The sequence below is a fragment of the Phyllostomus discolor genome, chromosome 9, assembly GCF_004126475.2.
Source record: "Phyllostomus discolor isolate MPI-MPIP mPhyDis1 chromosome 9, mPhyDis1.pri.v3, whole genome shotgun sequence".
Taxonomy (NCBI): domain Eukaryota; kingdom Metazoa; phylum Chordata; class Mammalia; order Chiroptera; family Phyllostomidae; genus Phyllostomus; species Phyllostomus discolor.
Window position 1 is genome coordinate 319,043 of NC_040911.2, and position 17,111 is coordinate 336,153.

The 17,111-nt window shown below is 69.9% G+C and overlaps 1 protein-coding gene across 1 annotated transcript in view; it reads right to left on the reverse strand.

Annotated features, from left to right (window-relative positions):
• The window catches only part of NFATC1 (nuclear factor of activated T cells 1), a 71,437-nt gene that overhangs the window by 14,329 nt on the left and 39,997 nt on the right, over positions 1-17,111 (reverse strand). The window contains 2 exon segments of the mRNA XM_028524080.2: positions 11,666-12,007; positions 12,010-12,372. Coding sequence (XP_028379881.2) covers positions 11,666-12,007; positions 12,010-12,372 — 705 coding nt within the window.

Sequence of the window (17,111 nt, forward strand, 5' to 3'; positions counted from 1 at the left end):
GGGGGCGGGGGGGGGCACTCCGTCCCGGTTCCGGGGACGGCCGGGCTCACGCTGCAGACGCGGCCGTGACCGGCAAGGGCTCCTCCGGGCCGACAGGCGCTGACACTCACTTTGTGAGCTCGTTTCTTCACCAAGAACAAGTTAAGAACCCTGCTCGTGCCCCCCCCTTCCCCCACGGCCGTCCTGTGGCTGGTTTCTCACGTGCGGCTGCAGATGCTCCTGCGGGGGCCGGAGCCAGCACTCAGGTGGCAGAGAAACGCCCCCCCCACCCCGGGCCCAGGGCCAGCGCCCCCTCGGCCCCCCGGCCGCCTCCGGCGTCTGCAGGAGGAAGCAGCCCTGCCGGGGCTGGGAGTCTGGGAATCCCCGAAAACAGCCCTAAATCCACAGAAATAACTGGAGTGTGCGTCTGCGGAGCGGCTCGGTCCCATTCTGATTTTTATTACGTCAACAAGAGTTTAATTTGTTTTAAAGTTTGGGTTCTTAAGTCGGAGTGATGTACGGTAGTTCACGGCTGCTGGCAGCGGCTACCGTGGAAAAACCGGGACGCGCACAGAAAGGCAACTGTGCGCCCGGCCGCGAGGGCGGGAGCCGCGCCAAGAGCGGCAGCCGGCGGCTCTCCCCACGGGGACGCGGCCGCCCCTGACACGTGACCCCGGGACGGCCCCCCCCCGGCCCCTCCCCCAGCCGTGACGGGGAGGAAAGGTCCGAGCGTGGCTTCTCTCGCTGAATAAACGCTCGCAAACGCCCCCCCCCCCCCCCCCCCCGGCGGAGCCCCTGTCCTGTCCGGGCCCCTCCCTCTGCAGGGTCCTGGGGTGACGCTCGCGGTGGGGTGGGGGGACCCTGAGGTGGGGCAGGCAGCAGGTCTCCCGTGCACAGGGGGTGGGGTAGGGGTGGGCCGTGCGCCCTGCACACGCCTGGGGGGGAGGGGCACCGAGCAGGAGGGGGCCCGCACGCCACGTCGGCAGGGACCTGCTCCAGCCTCGAGCACCCTTTGGTGCGAAGCGCAGCCCTGGGGGAGTCGCCTGCGTCTGGGGGACGCCCCGCACGGCACTGCAGACCTGCCCCCCCCACGGGCAGGGGGGAGGGAGGAGGCCGTCCCCCGAGGAGACCAGGGGTGCTGCCCACCGGAGGGTTCCCGCTGCAGGGCAGAGGGAGCGGGCGGCCCAGGGCCCAGCCGGGGGGCCCCAAGGCAATGCCGAAGCGTCCCCCCCCCACCCCTCCCCCCCACCACGTCTGCGAGGCCAGACAGCGTCTCTGCTGCCCCTTCCCCTCCCCTCCTGCGGCGGGCTGGAGCGCAGCCAGGGCCCCGAGTAAATCACAGACTTTCTCGGTGCGGCTGAGGGCTCCGGGCTGCCCCAGGCTTCCAGGGCCGGCTTCCTGCCGTATCTGAAACAACAGCAGCTGCGAGGGCCTGATAGGGCCGCAGGGCAGGCCTCCCCCCACCCCACCCCCCGGCGGGAGGGAGGATGGGCCGGGGCCGATAACCGCCCACCAGCCCTCCTCGGGGACCGCAGCCTGCACCGTCCGACGCACCGTCCGACGTCGGAGACAAAAGAAAAGCAGCCCCCGGGCTCTGGGAGCCGTCACTGTGCAGGGGAGGGCGGGCCCCCCGACCGGCCCATTGTGCCCAGTATCAGGCTGTGATTAGCGGGGTCCCGGGGCCTGATAAGGGCGGATGTTCCAGGAGGGGGGACGGGCTGTCTTTGTTCTTCCCGTTGCAGTCTGGAAGGAGGAGCCAGGCTCCAAAATTCAAACTGCGGAAGGTAAAGGGCTCCAAGTCCCAGGTGCCCAAGCTGCAGAAGGACACGGAGACCCTCCAGCCCGCCCGCCGGGGGTGGAGAAGTCCTCGTCACCTGACCCCGCTTCCCAGACCGCCCCGCTCCGGCCGCTGTGGCTCCCGCGCCGGCCTGCAGACCGAAGGGTCGCCAGTTCGATTCCCAGTCAGGGCACGACGTGCCCCGGTAGGGGGCCAGGTCCCCGGCAGGGGGCTTGTGAGGGGCAACCAGGCGTGGACGTTTCTCTCCCTCCCTTTGAAGATAAATGCGTAAAGTCTTTAAGAAAAACAAACAAAGGCGGCCCTTCGTCCGACGACACGGCCACAGACCGAGAGGTGCACGCCCAGTCCGCTCCCCGAGAGGCGCTCTGCGGTCAGCACGCTGCTCCTGCCCCCGGACGCAGAGTCTGGATTCTCCCCCTCGGACAGGAGCTCCGGGGCCGCGCGGCCGTCTGTCCCGGACGCACACACACGGGCCCCGACCTCTGCGGGCGCAGCCCCCCTCTGGCGTCTCACGGGCGCCCGGGGCCGAGGGCCACACCCGGGGGAGCCCTAGACGCGCCTCAGGCTCAGGAGCCGCAGCCCCAGACCCGCCTCGCAGAGACCCCCCCCCCACCGCCCCCGGGCTGGTCTCTGCCCCTGGAGATGGGCCTTTTCTGGGCGTGTCCGCCGGGAGGAGCCGCACGGTCAGCGGCCTCTCGTGTTCGGCCTCTTTGGGCCTCCCATCGCGTCCCCAGGATTCACCCCCCTGCCCCCCTCAGCAGGAGCCGGTGCTCTGTCCCGCCGTCCGGCTGAGCACCGCTCCACGGCCTGCCCCCGCGCCTCAGTCCCGCCCAGTGCGCCGGGCGCTGGGCGTCCGTGTGGTGGAAACGCTGGGCCGCTGTGACCGGTGGCGCCGGGCACACCTGTGTGCGAGGGCGTGTGGGCGTTTGCACTCACTTCCCTCGGGCGGACGCCCACAGCGGGGTGGGGGAGGGGGGTCCATCTCTGTTTCACTTTTAAGACCTTGCCAAAACGACAAGAGCCGGGTGCGGGTTTCCACTTCCCCACACCCTCCTCCTCCTCCTCCTCCTCCAAGTCTGCCGTCTGCCCGCCGCGGCACGGCGTCCCTTGCATGGGCAGGCATGTCACGCGTGTCCGTGACCGTGACGGGGAGCACGCCTTCCCTTCTGGGGCTCACAGCCACACTGCGAGTGTCTCTCTGCTGAGACGTCGGCCGGGGTGAGGCCTCTTGCCAGGCCCTGGACGGAGCTCTCCGTCCGCCGTGGAGATGCAGCCTTCCGGCCCGGCCCTGCGTCAGACGCCTGTTTGCCAAGCACACGCTCCCGCCCGCAGCCCCGTCCCGTGTTCTCAGTGGCCCCGCTCGAGCACACGCTCTGCACCTGATGAGGCCCAACGCACCCACCTTTTAACTCTGTGGGCTGCACCTCCGGGGTCGCAGCCTAACACACCGTGGCCTAACCCACCCAAGGGCGGGAGGGTTTCCTCCCGTGTTCTCTCCTGGGTCGTACTGCTTTGCTCCTATGTCTGATTCCATGATCAATTCCAACTTAGTTTCTTAGGGATGGTGTGAGGTAAGAATATGAGTTCTTTTCTTTCTTTTTTTTGTATCTGTGTGTCCCGTTGTTCCAGGACCACTGGTTTAAGAGTCTACCCTTCGCCCCAAGTAAATGGCTCGGCACGCCTGCTGGAAACCAGTTTCCACAAGCACGAGGGCTCACTTGTGGGCTCTCACTCTGCCCCGCTGACCTGCACGTCCTGCAGCCACGCCGGCCACCGGGTTGTCGTGGCTCCGCGGTGAGGCCTGAACCGAAACGTGTGAGCTCCCAGCTCTGGGGTTTTTTGCTTTTTGTTTTTTTGTCTTTGAAATTGCTCTGGCCCTTCTGGATCTTTGAAATTCTATATACATCTTAGGATCCTTTGGTCAGTTTTTGAAAAAAAAAAATCTGCTAAAATTTTGGTAGGGGCCACGTGGATTCTATAAGTGATTCCCAGGTGACCAGCACTCATCTGTAACCTTCAGCCGGGCCCGCCGGATGCCGGATGCCGGGCCGGGCCTGTCCGGAGAGGCACCCGGCCCACGCTCAGCGAGAGGCCTCTGGGGCTCGGCCGGCAGACAGGGCCGGTCCGGGCCCTGCGTCCCGGCTGGTGTCACGTCTGGCGACTCCACCCTTTATGGAAGTCCCCGGCCGTTGTTTTTCACTGTCTTTCAGTTCGTCCCTTCAGTTCTACCAGTTCTTGTTTCACGCGTTGTGGGGCTCTGCTGTGAGGTGCCAACATACATCCACAGTCGCTACACCTTTCTGCTCCATTCCTGTTTCCCTTGTTGTAAAACGTGCATTTGTCTGCAGCAACACCTGGGGGGGGCGGGGGGGGCTAACTCTACTCTGCCTGACGTGAGAATAGTGTCTCCAGGTCCCTCTGGTCGCCATGTGCGTGACCCATCTTTTCCACCCTTCGCTTTCGACTCCTTCGTGCCTTTACGCCGAAGTGCACCCTCGGTGGACGGCGTCTCACCGGGTCCCGCGGGGTTTTCCAGCCTGTTCTCGCAAGCTCCGCCTTTTTATCGGCTCGCGCTGCTCGCTTACATGTACTGGGATCCGCCTGCAGGATCTACGGTTGCCATTTCGGCATCTGTTTCTCTCGTCTTGTGGTTTTGTTTTTGTTTGTAGTGGTTGTGGTTCCTGTGATCTTTCTCGGCCACTTTCTTTCGTGTTAAATGTGTATTTGCTGGTGTCTCATTTAAATGTCTTTTTGCTCTTGCTTTGTTTACTGTGTGTTTTTTTAAAGTTATTTCCTTAGCGTTTCCTCCAGAGCAAACGTGTCAGATTCGTTTTCACCGGGTTCCACAGCGGCCTCGCGGTCGCCTTCAAAGGGCCGAAATATTTCAGGACCGTGTACGTGTAACTTCTCCTTCACTGTTAAGGAGTGGAAACTACCTTCGGCCCCTTGAAAGCAACCTTGAGGCTGATGTGGAACCCGGTGAAAATGAGTTTGACACTTCTGTGCTAGAGGTTACAACGTGCATTTTAACATGAAATAATTTCAGATTAATGCCTACTTATCTCTAATAATGTGTAACAGGCACCTTGTTCTGATACACCTCCTCCCACCCCCCGTGCTGTCCCGACGCGGGCCCTGTAGTTCCTGTGGGTCGGGCCTGCTGACGCCACGCCCGCTGCGCCTTGCTTTCTAGGGACGGCTGGATGTCCCGTCTCCCGGCCGGTCTTGCAGACTCAGACTTCGGGGTCCAGGACCCCCCTCCCTCCTCAGCCCCGCGACTCCGGCGCCTGCCTCCCGGCCCTGGTGCGGGGGCGTGGGCTGGGCGCCCGCGGGAGGCGGCCACGTGGCGGCCGGTGTGTGTGTGTCGTCTGTGTCCAGCACGGCCCGTCCTCTCGGCTTTGCCCCGTGCGGTGACGGCGCGTCCGGGTGTGACTCTCGGACTTCACCCGAAACCTGTCCGCCTCCTCGGATGCATCAAACAATGTTTCCCGGCAAACTCAGACGGTTTTGGCCATTATTTCTGCCGACGCTTTTTTTTTACCCCGTTCTCTCTTCCCTCTCCCCAGGTTCCCGTGACTCGGACGTCTGTGTGCTTCGTGGCGTCCCCACGTTCGTTTTTCTGCCTTTTTCCTTTCTGTCCCAGACTCGGCCGTCCGTCGACCTTCCTTCCGGTTGCTGGTTTCTTCCTCTGCGGCTCCAGTACGCCACTCACCCCGTCGGAGACGAAAATGAGTTCTTCATTTCATCTGTTGTGTTTCTAAACTCCAGGGTTTCGACGTGGCCCTTTTTAAAATAGCGTGCTTCTGCCGCGTTACCGGAGTTCTCCACTTGGCGAGACTCAGCTGTCATGCTCTCCCTACCTCTTTGCACGCGACCCCCCTTGGCGCCCTGGAAGCACCCGCCGCGGCCTGCTCGAAGCCTCGGCTCCCGAGCCCGACACCCGGGCCACCTGGGACCCTGAGTCAGCCGCCCGAGGGCTGGCTGGTCGTCTTCCCCGAGTCGGAGAGATGTTCTCTTTGCACGTCTCGGCTTTTCGGTTGAACCTGGACGTCACGGATGATACGTCACGGCAGGACCGGCCCTTCTGCCGGGTCCGTTGTTGCCTGTCCTGCTCCGCGTGGCTGCTCACTGGACGAGCGACTCCTCGTGTGGCACTATGCTCTCGGTCCGCCCCCTTGAATGATTCTTGTGTCAGTGTAACTCTGGCTCCCCTGGGGTCACCCTCGGGTGAGTGTGGTTCAACAGTCAACCGGCCATCGGTGGGGAGTGTCTTCAAGCGCCTTGAGCCCCGTCCAGGGGCTGTGATCCGTGTGTGGCTGGGAACCCTGCTGGCCTTGGCCTTCACCCGTGTGAGTGTGGGGTCTCGGGGTCAGCCCGAGGTGAAGGACGGCAGCCTCTCTTCCCCCAGGTCTCTCCTGAGTGTGCGCACGCCGTGGGCGCGGGTGTAGCCTCCTGGGTCCCCGGGAACATGCCCGGGTTTTGCAGACTCCCTTGTGGTCGCTTGCGTGTCTGGTCCCTGCTTGCCCTGCCGGGGGGGTGGGGACAGGGGTGGGGGCGGCTCCCACAAGCAGACTCCAGCACCTGCTGTTTCTGATGGTGCCCGAGGAAGGGGCTCTCCCGGGAGCTTCGGGACCGGTCACAACACCGGCTGCGCTGTGGGGCAGGGTCTTCAGTGGAGCCCCCAGCAGGCCCGTCACCACCCCGTCTGTGACGCCGAGTGCTCTTCACGCCACACTCCGCGGAGCTGGGGCGGGGGCAGCGGTGTCCTGGGCTGAAACTCCGCAGCCCCCTTCTCTCAGGGGTCCCGTTTCTCGGTGAATAAATTCTTTTCATCTGGCGTGCCTCCTCGGTCAAGTCCCCAGTTCCGGGACCGCTGATTTGGGAGTCTTGTCTGTAGTTTCATTGTTTCTGGGCGGGGGGGAGGGGGGGATTCACCGGGGCCCTCTCGCCAGCCAGCCCTCTGACAGTCCCGCCCTGCTGCCCGCTGAGCGCGCCTCAGCTGATGAGCAGAAACTCTCCGTGAGGAAAAGCGAACGCCACACCCCTCCTCCGCCCGGAAGGCGGACTCACACGGGAACACCTCTGGGCAGCGGTCTCAGCTGACCGCGTCTCTGGCGGGGAGACACTCGACGACCCCGAGGAGCCGCGGTGGAGCGGAGGCCGTGGTGGGAGTTGGAGCCGGCCGGTCGCGGCCGTGTTCCCGGGTCTGTCACCCGTCACCTGGGGTCCCGTGGAGCAAGTCCGGTGACAGTTCCGTCCAAACCTCGGCTCCTTCCTCCGTCGGCCGTCCTGCCCCAGAGGCCGCGCCGAGGTCGAACACTCGGGCGGAGGGAACACGCGTGCAGGTCCCTCTGGGGAGCCCCGGAGGCCTGGCAGCAGCGCGGACGGCGTCCTCACGGCACCCGGCCTGGGGGTGGCTGAGTCTCTCCCTCCGCCTGCGGCGGGGACACGACCGGCACACTCGCCGACGTCCCGTGTCCTTCCCTGCCGCGCCCACGGACCCCGTGAGCCGGGGGACGCGTCTGCTCAGGGGTCCACACTGCGAGAACTCACGCTGCGTCCGGAGGGCCCGCAGCTCCGGGCGCGGGGCCCGGTCCGCTCCTGGGAGAACACAGCCGTCCGACAGACGCAGTGGGAGCCGGCGCCGCCCTGCTCCCCGCCCTGGTCCCCGCCCGCCCCGACGAGACGTGAGCCCGGCCACAGCTGGCTCCGTGAATGTGGCCGCCGCGCCTGCACACGTCCTGCGCTGTGGCTTCGCACTCCGGGGCGTGCCGCGTGCCGCTCGCCGGCCCTCGGTTACCGAAGCGTCTGTGGGGAACACCCACCCGCCCGCCCGCCAGAGCGCCGCGCACCAGAGAGCGAGCCCGCAGGGCCCCGGCGCCGCCGCACACTGATCTGACAGGAGGACCAGCCCCACCCCCCCACCCGAGGGCTCCTGGGGTGGCACCCACCTCGGTGCAGGAGGAGGGCGAGGGTCTGCATGTGGGTGGCCCTGGCACCTCGTGGTGCAGGACTCGCACATGGACACTGTGCCCTCATTCAGAGCCCCCCCCAGCCCTCGCCCATGACGAAGGGGAAGTCGCACACAGGCCCCCACCCGCCCGCCCGCAGCCGTACCTGAGGGTCAGCTCCCACCCCCTCCCTGCTCGGTGACGTGAGCCCGGCCCAGACACTGCTGCACGGGGCCCACCGTCCTAAGCCCCTCAAGACCCCCGCTCCTTCCCTCCCTCCCTCCGGCTCTGCCTGCTCCTTCCCCTCACGTGACACCCTCACACGGCCCCGAGTTTGACGAAGGGGGCCAGCCAAGGCCTCTCGGTGAGGGGCGGAGAGGGCTGACCCTCTGAAAGCGGCCCCCGGCTGCCTTTCGGGTGTGGAGAAAGCAGCGGGGGCCGGAGCCTCTGGTGACGGAGGGCCTGTGGCTGGAGGCACCCGCGCTCACACGTGCACCCACCGGGTCAGCTGAGCCGGGTGCCCGGCACCTCGCAGGCCCCGAAGCGCAGGGTCCTGTGAGCCGGACCCTGCCCGCAGCCGCCCCACCCCCGCACGCAGGCAGGAACACGCTGACGTCAGACGCTGCCGGACACGGCGCCCGTTCGGGGAAGCCGAGCTTGGTGCCCCGGCGGAGGGGCCGCCCCTCCCCCCCCTCCTCCCCCAGCACCGGCCGCTGCCCCGGGCACGGGGACGGGCTCCCAGCACGCACACACCTGCCCAGACGCCGCGGAGAGCCGCGCTCGGCACAGCCTCTGCCAGGAGAGCAGGGCCGTCCGTCCTCCCGCTGGCCGGCGGCGCCCAGTGACCGTGAGGTTTCCCTGGGTAAACACGGACACGTTCAAGCCCGTGTTTGCACATGTGTCTGCACGCGTGTCCGACCCCTGGGAGCTCGGCTCCAGGTCTCCGTGCAGACACCCGGACATCGGGGCACAGGCCTGCAGGGGCCCTGCTGTGGCCACTCGAGGTTTGCAGCGCCGGGACGGGGGGCTGGGTGGGGTCCAGCCCCCCCCACAGCCAGCCGTGCCGGGCCGGCGCCTGCCCGGACTGCCCCCTGCGGGGTCTCCCTGTGCTGACGGCCGCCCCCCTTCGCCCGTCTCTGGGTGGCGCGGGGGCTGTGCAGACGTCCATGCGCACTCGGGCCGGACCCGGTGGACCCCCGTGTGGCCGGGCTCCCTCGGCTCCGCGCCTCGCGGCAGTGTGCCCCCCACGTCCTCGCAGCCGCGTGCTCGCCGCGCCCAGCACGGGCCTTCCACTCGCCGCCGGGAGCGTGTGGCCTCTGAGCCGGGCGCCGCGCCAGCTGAGTCAGACTTTCCGTGAGGGGAGCCTTTTGTCGTCCCCCGAGCAGCCGGAGCTCGGGAAGGGGGGCGGGGGCTCGAGGCCCAGGCGCGGGGCCCACCTGCGTGTTGTTTTAATGACATCGAGCCTCTGGAACCCCCGGGGCTCCCGGAGGAGTGAAAGGGCCGATTGTGGGCGGCGGGGGCGGGTGGCGAGGTGACAACAGGGGCCGGGCGGCAGACACGCCAGCACCTCGGGAGCCGCGGCTCCGCTCGCGAAGCCGGAGGGGGGGGAGGGGTCCGTCTCGGCCCAGCACGGTCCGGTGACAGAGGTTCCGGAAGGCACTCCGCTGTGGGTGACACACTAGGACATGCTTCCAGGGCATGCACATGCAAGGGACACCTGACCAGTGGCACGTGTGCGTGTGCACATGTGAGGGACACCTGACCAGTGGCTCGTGTGTGTGTGCACGGGGCTGAGAGGGGCCCTCGCTCCGCGGGAGGGCAGTGGCAGCGGCGACCCACGGGAGCCTCCGGCGCCGCAGCTCTGGTGACTCCTCAGAAGAACCTGCGTCTCGCGTGACACCGGGTCTGGGAAACTCATCTTCCAAAAACGGCCTCTCGTGGACCCCGCGCTGAGGAAGTGGGAATCGAGAGCCTGACCCTCGTGGATGCTGTTGACCCACAGGACACTTTCAAGCTGAAGTTCACCGACGGGTCGAGCGGCTTCGGGAAAAAACCCGCCTCCACCCAGAACCAGCCGGATGATCCGCTGTCCCCGTGGGAGGGGCTGGTGTTCAGACACCTCAGGGACGCGGAGCCTTAGCAGGTGGGGGGCCAGCTAAGCACCCGGTTACAGCGCCGACTGCCCGGGCAACCCTCACGGAAGCCGCCGAGCCCCCCCCGCCCAGCCCCGCTGCCCCTCTCCCGGACCGTCCACGGCAAGGAACCACAGTGCAAGCCTGCCCACACCCGCCCTCAGAGTTCGGGGAGGGGGGCAGCCCCAGGTTCTGAGAAGTCGAGCTCGGCACCCCAAGATCGGGCATCAAGGCCCCTGCGTGAGCCCCGACTTCCCAGCAGGCAGCCACCAGCCTCCCTCCAGCCGCACGACAGCAAACCCGACAGCAGCCCGGAGGTGCCAGGGAGAGCGGGGGCCCTCCGCCCTGACGCCTGTGGTGGGGGCGGGGAGACGTGTCCCCTCCGGCTGCAGGCAGCACTCGATCTGCTTTCCCCACGGGGACGGCGCCCGGGCCAGACGCGGTGCGGCTCCCGCTGCAGGACGGGGCGGCGTCAGTGGGCCTGCGTGCGGGCCCGCTCCGGCCTGGCGCCCCACTGGGGGCGGCCCCACGGGTGTGCAGCTGCGCCCCAGGGACACGGCCGTGCGCCCGCCGCCCTCCCTGGGTCTGGGGAAGGGCGGCCCAGCGGGGCCGGGGCCGGGCCGGTCAGCGTCCGCACCAGCACCAGCTCTGCAGGGCCGGGCGGGGTTAGGTCTCTCCACGGGGGCAGGCCGGCGGCGCCCTGAGGAACAAGCCCCAGCGTGTCACGTGTCGTGTGTGTGTGTGTGTGTGTGTAGGGGTGTGTAAACATACTTGGAGACACGTGCCTGGGGCTGTCCGGGACAGCCTTGGGCTTGGTCCCAATACCGACCCCAAAACGAACACCTGTGGGCGCGCATGGGCTGCGACCGGGAAGCGTTGCCGGTCTCGGGCGGGGACCACAAGGGGACCCGTGGGGGGAGGGGCCTCTGCTCGGGGGTCCAGGGCCACCTGTGGGGCCTGCAGGCAGGAGGGCGGGGAGTGACGAGGCCACGTGGGGTGCTGAGCGGGGGACCCGAGTCCCAGGGCGCACGAGCAGAGTCTCTGGGGGAACGGAGGCCAGATGACCCGCACACACCGCCTGCCACCAGGCAGGTGAGAGGCGGGGGAGGGGGGCAGACACAGGGTGCAGGTGTGTCAGCAGCGTTGGGAGGTGGGGCCTCCGGGACTGGAGCCCGGCGTCCGCCGGGAAGGGGGACGGGGAGGGGGGAGGGGGGGAGGGCCACGGCTGCCCTTGTCCTTCCTGCGGCCACGGGCCTGGCGCCGCCTCCCACGTGGTGAGGACCCCCTGAGGGGCCGAGGGCACGGGCCTCCCCAGCCACCCTGGGCGGCTCCGCAGTGAGAGCCGCGTGCCAGTGGGGCTGCAGGGCCGCCCCGTCCCCTCCCCAAGCCCCTGGCAAGACCCTCACTGGCACTCGGCCCCCTTGCGCGGCTGCCCAGGCTCAGAAGCCACCTCTGCGGCCACTCTGCCCCTCAGACGCCATTCGCCAGAGCAGCCCCACTGGAGGCCTGGCTGCCCGGCCCCCGGGGCAGGCGGTCCCATCCTCAGGGGGCTCCACTCGCCCTTGGCCTGCGGTCGGCACTGGCTCTGGCCGCACGTCGGCCGTCTGAGGTTCGGCTGCAGCCACCAGGACGGTGTTCCCTGCGGGTCAACGGCCATGGGCACAGGCCGCACTGGTGGCCCAGGTGACGGAGCAGCGCCACGGGCCCCGCCGTGGACACTGCCCGCCGAGTGGGTCCGCACGCCCCTCCTCCGCGCACTCGCCCCGCGCCGGGCCCGGCGCGCGCCTGCGGCCGCGGGCACTCACCGTCGTCCAGGTACAGCTGGTCCAACTCCTGAGGCTCTCGCTTGACCGACACGGGGGTGGGGGCCAGACCCTGATTACTGTCCTCACGCACCTCGGGCAGCGGCAGAGGGCCGGCGGCGGCGGCGGACTCCGTCTCCGGAACCTTCGGCAGGTGGGGCTGCTGGTGGCCCATCCCCGGTGGGCGGGCTGGGCTGCGGGGCTGCAGACAGGGCGGCTCTTGGGCGCCGGGCGGCGGTGTGGACGCGGGGCTGTGGGGACAGAGTGCCGGCCGGCCCTCCAGGGGACGGCTGCTGCTCAGCTGTGGACTCACCTGTGGCTGCAGCAGGGCGGGGGGCGGCTGCTGGGGGAGCCGGGGTGCGCGCCCGCGGGCCTCGGCGCCTCCGGGCCGGCGAGGAGCCCTCCAGCTGGCCGCTGAAGTCCGAGGGGGCCGTGGCCGGGGCTGGCCACGCCTGTGCCGTAGGCGGCCGAGGACAGGTCCTGCAGCGTTGGGCTGGCGCTGGGCGGCGGCGGCGGCGGCACCAGGGCGCCTCTCTGGGGGCACGGCGGGAAGCCGGCCCCGAGGCAGGACCCCGGGTCGGGGGGCAGGGCCAGCGGCCGGCTGAAGGTGGGCTTCGGCAGCGGGCTCAGCGGGCTCAGGCCTTGGCCCAGGGGTCCACAGGTCAGGGCCGGCTCGTAGTCATCGGCGGGCTCTGTCTTCACGACCGGGACTGCGGGGGGGGGGGGGGGGGGGGGTGGAGAGGTCAGGTCAGCACGCCTCCGAGGGGCGCGCCGGGGCCAGGACACCCTCCCCCGAAAACAACTGGCGTCCTGACCGGGTCCCCGGGTCCCCCCCCCCCCCGCCCCCCAGCTCCCCCACCCAATTAAAGAGGCAGCGTGAGTCACCGGCTCCACGGGCCGCAGCTGCTCCCGACGCCGCCGCGAGCGCTGTTTTCCTTGGAGCCTGCCGCGGCTCCGATGTGCCGTAAAAGTCCAGCTGCAGGCGGCAGTGGAAGCCCCGGACCCCAGGGCCCGCGGGTTTGCAGCAGCCAAAGCGAGAACGTGCACTTGGACGCACGGCGGCCTCTGTGCGCTACTGGCCGGCGCCTGTTGGGTACGTGACTGGGCGGCCGGCGAGTTCCGGGACTGGGCGGGGGGGGGGGGGGGGGGGCGCTCGGGGGGCAGTGAACCCCGGCGGCGGCAGGGACCCGCGGCGGCGGCGGCGGCCGGAGGGGCGCCGTCAGCACGAGGAACGGAAACACCACCTCCCCTTCCCGCCCTCCAGGTTTCGCTCCCGGAGGGCGGCAGGGACCCACCGCCCCGTGCGGGCGGGACAGTCCCGAGTCCACCCTGTCGTCCGCCCTCCCTGGGAGGCAGGCGGAGCCTGCAAGGGGCCCCCCATGGACGCAGGCAGGCGGCCGGCGGAGGAGGAGGAGGAGGAGGGGAGGGTCCCGCAGCGCCGGGTCCTGCACCAGTGGGCGTCACCCGTGGGCCGCGTCCACCCGGCTGCGTCTGCACCCCGGGCCCCTCCCGCCCTTGCCCGCTCCTCGGTGCCCTTCTCTTGCTGGCACCTCGTGCCCCTGCTGCCCATCACGGGGTGGCCTCGGTGGCCAGGGCCACCATTCCGAGCACAGCCACGGCGGCACACAGACCCACGACGGAGGCCCTGCCAGCGCCGACGGCTGCGGTGCGACTGCGTGCTGCCACCCGCCTCCGGGGCCCAACCCGCCTGCTGGGTGCTGGAGGAGGGGGCGTCCCCCACCCCAGAGGTGCCGTCTGCGCTGCCCTGGCTGGGCGGGGGCGGGGGTGCGGGAGCTGCAGGCGGGAGGGGAGGGCGGGCGTCCCCGGGGTGTCGTCAGTTCTGTGCCCGTCTCGCTGGGGCCAGTGCGGCAGGTCCCCCTGGGGCCAGCGGCTGCGCGTCCCGGGGGGAGGGCGCGGCTCCGGAGGGGCACGTGCGAGTCCGGAAGCCTGTGCTGGCCCACCGGTGCCGCGGCCCAGGCCCCCGGGGGCTCGGCGTGTCCGTGGGCCCCGTGTCCCCGAGCGTGTGCGGACAGGACGCACGGCTTCATCCGGGGGCTCCTCAGAAAGCCCCCCCAAGGTCTCCCCCCTAACTCTCCAACAGCACCCCCCCCAGCTGGGGGCCCCCCGCCCCTGCGGGGCCCGAGCGCCCTCGCGGCTGCAGCTCCCGGCCACGCGTCCCACATCCACAGACGGCAGCGGAGGCGCTGGCCCGGCTGCCAAGACCGCATGACGTCCTCACAGCTAATGGGAAGCAGCTGCAGCCCGCCTGCCCGCCCGCCCGAGAGCCCGGTGTCGGGGGGCCGTGCCGGCTCCCGCACCTCGAAGGGCTGGGCCGCAGGCCGACAGCCCACACCGTGCAGCGTGGTCCCCCCCACCCCCCGCCGGCCGGTGTCGCCTTCAGGACGGCCCCTGCGGTCGGCAGGTCATGACTCCCGGAACGACCCTGAGACCCTGCACTGGGGGGGGGGGCGCGGGGGGGGCGAGGGGCAGTTGCTAAAACGGCCCCAGACACGTGGTCGGGGGGGGGCCAAGGTCCCCCGCTGGAAGGGCCCCCCCCCCCCCCCCCCCCCCGCCCCGAGACACGCGGGCGTCCGGAGCGGCGACGGGTGACTTCCTCGCGGGTCCGGCCGAGTCCCGCGCCGACCGGCAACACCCGAACGTAACGCCCTCGAGGGCCCCCCACTGAGTCCCCGCCGCCGGCACCAGGGCCACCGAGTCTCCCGGGACGCGTCCCCTGGGCTCCTCCCACCTCCCACCTCCTCTGCTCCCGACAGCGGTGCCACGGGGGCGGCCCCAGCGAGCCGCCCGGCAGCGCCCGCAGTGTGTGCGACCGCCGGGCTGTCAAGCCGGACCCGGGACTGCCGGGCCCCGGCAGGTGAGCACGGTGGGGGGGCGGCTGTCTGCTCGGTGGCCACGGCGTCGTCCGTGGCCTGTCAGAGCCCACGGCACTGGCTCCTTCTGGCCGAGCCTCCACACACAACCTGCGGGGCCCCCCACCGGGCAGAGCGCGTGGGGACCCAACCAGGAGGCCGCCCCTGCCTCCCTCCCGGGCCGCACTCCGCGGCCCTCGGGGGGCGCTGAAGCTCGCGGCACATCTGACACCAGCGTCTGGCTGAAGGTGCCTCGGTCTCTGTCCTGGGACCGGTGACATCAGAGCCCCCCCCGCCCCCAGCCCTGGGGGGTGTCCGTCCCAACGAGGGGACTGGTGTCTCCAGGAGCTGGGCAGCGGGGTCTTCTCAGCCACTGCAACGTCAGAACGTGGGCCCAACAGCGTTCTGGAACATTCCAGGCCTCGCAGGGCAGGGGTGGGTGGGGGGCATCCTCCAAGGAGGCAGCCCCACCCCAGACAGCCTCTGTGCCCAGAGCAGGGCCCCCCGACTCCCTGGGGTCAGCTCTGTGTGCGCGTGGGGGGCTCCAGGCCCGTCCTCAGGGCCCACCGACCGGGGCCCGGCCACCCTGGCCACCCGCCCACACCCCACTGGAGCCTCCCAGTGCTCACCCTCGGGGTGGAGCAGGCACCCTGGGGCCCCGGGTGCAGGGCCAGCAGCTGACAGCCACCCTGCCCCTCCCCCAGGGGCTTGGCGAACCTGCCAATGGCCACCACGGGCTGTTTCCATCGAGGAACTGGACGGGGCAGCCGGGGAGGCCCTGCATGACAAGAGTGGGCAGGGCTGCTCCCGAGGGCTCAAGGGCCGTGGGGTGAGACCCGTCACGCGGGGTGGCCCGCCCGTCCGCGGCCTGAGGGCCACCAGGCTGAGCACGGCTCCCCTCCTTTGCTGCCAACTGACTGTCGAGCACATGGACTGGCCGCCTTCCTTGGGCCACAGGGGGACAGGCCAGCACCAACATGCCCGTCACCCTGCAGCCCGGGCACAGGGAGCTGGAGCGCCGCCCGCCCCCGGAGCCGCCCCATCCCCTCGCTTAGGGGCAGCCCCCAAACCCCACCACGGGCCTGGGTTCCGGCCCACCCTCCACCGGGGCAGCCAGGCCCCACCCAGGAGGGAGACCTCACTGTGCATGTGCTGCAGGGCCGTGCAGCGAAGATGGGGCGTCTGGCGCCCGAGGGGGTCCCCACCCTGCCAGCCCCGACCTGGGGCTGCGGCGCCCTGAGCGGGGGACAGTGGGCGTGCCGTGCGGCCCGTCCCCGCTGCGTCCCTCTGCAGGGACGGCCGCTCACCAGGTCGGAAGGGGACCCGGGGACAAGGACGGGGCGCAGGCCCCTGCACCCCACCCCCCTCCCGCCCCCGATCACTGCACGTGCACGTTTCCGAGTGGCCGCGACTGTTTCGGCATGAATCACTTTACCAGGTCCCCTCGGCAGCCCCGGACAAAAGGGGTTTTGTTCTGAACGCCGGGAACAAAGAGCAGGCTGTCTCCTGTTTGTGGCAAACGCGGGAGCCTGAGTTTTACCAGCGGCACAAACACCGGGCGCGCACCTCGGGGCAGGACTTGTCTGAGATAAGGGGACTGGCAAAGGCGGCAGGGACTCCCGGGGACTCCTGGGGCTCGGGGTGGGGGGACCTCCCCCCCTGGGTGGGCGGGGGGCGCCCTCGGGGCCCAGCGCCTCCCGGCGGGGTGCCAGCTGCCTGGCCGCAGGTGCGCACCGTCCGGGCTTCTCCAGGTCCAGGTGACGTGGGGCCCCGCCTGTGGCCCAACTAGTCAGAGGGAGACCGGGGCCCAAACAGGGCACACGGGCCAGAACACACACCGGCCGGGTTTCGCCCAGCGAGTGCAGCGCCGCGTGGGAAGGAGCATGATTCACACTTCCAAGCAGCTGCGCGCCCGGGGCTGCGGCTCCGGTCCCGGGCCCAGGAGACGCGCGGGGCCCCAGCGCCGGCGGGACGACACTCCCTGCAGCCGTGACGGTGACTCGACCCCCCCCCGCCCCGCCCCGTGCAGGTGTCGCGGGACGGGCTCCCCAGGAGACGGGCCGCCCCGCCAGGACAGGCTGAGCTGGGTCAGGGCCTGTCCACGCCAGCCTGGGGCCTCCCTCCGACGCCCTCTGTCTGGGGCGGCCCTCCGGTCTCTAAACCAGACCCCCCCCAAGGCCCCTCGGAGCTGCTGCAGCCTGGGTTCTGTGACGGAGCCCTGGGTGTGGAGCACCCCCCACCCGGGCTCTGGGCACAGGCCTCCGACCCACTCCCTGGACGGGCTCGGGGGTGTGCGGGGTCAGCAGGCCAACCCTCCGGCCAGGGCAGCCCCTCGGGTACGGGTCCCAGTTCCCCTCTTTTAACACGGGGGGCTCCCCCAGCCCTGCCTCGGACCCCAAGACAGAGGGTCCAACCGGCTGCTGCCCAGGCGAGTGGAGGGAACCCCAAGTGGAGATGCAGGCTCCCCACCCCGGTCCCTGCCACGCCCTGGCCCGCCCTGGACCTCACGCCCCCGGGGGCCGGTGCCGGGACTCACTCCCCTCCTGGGGCATCGCCGGGTGCCCGGGACCCTCTGTGCC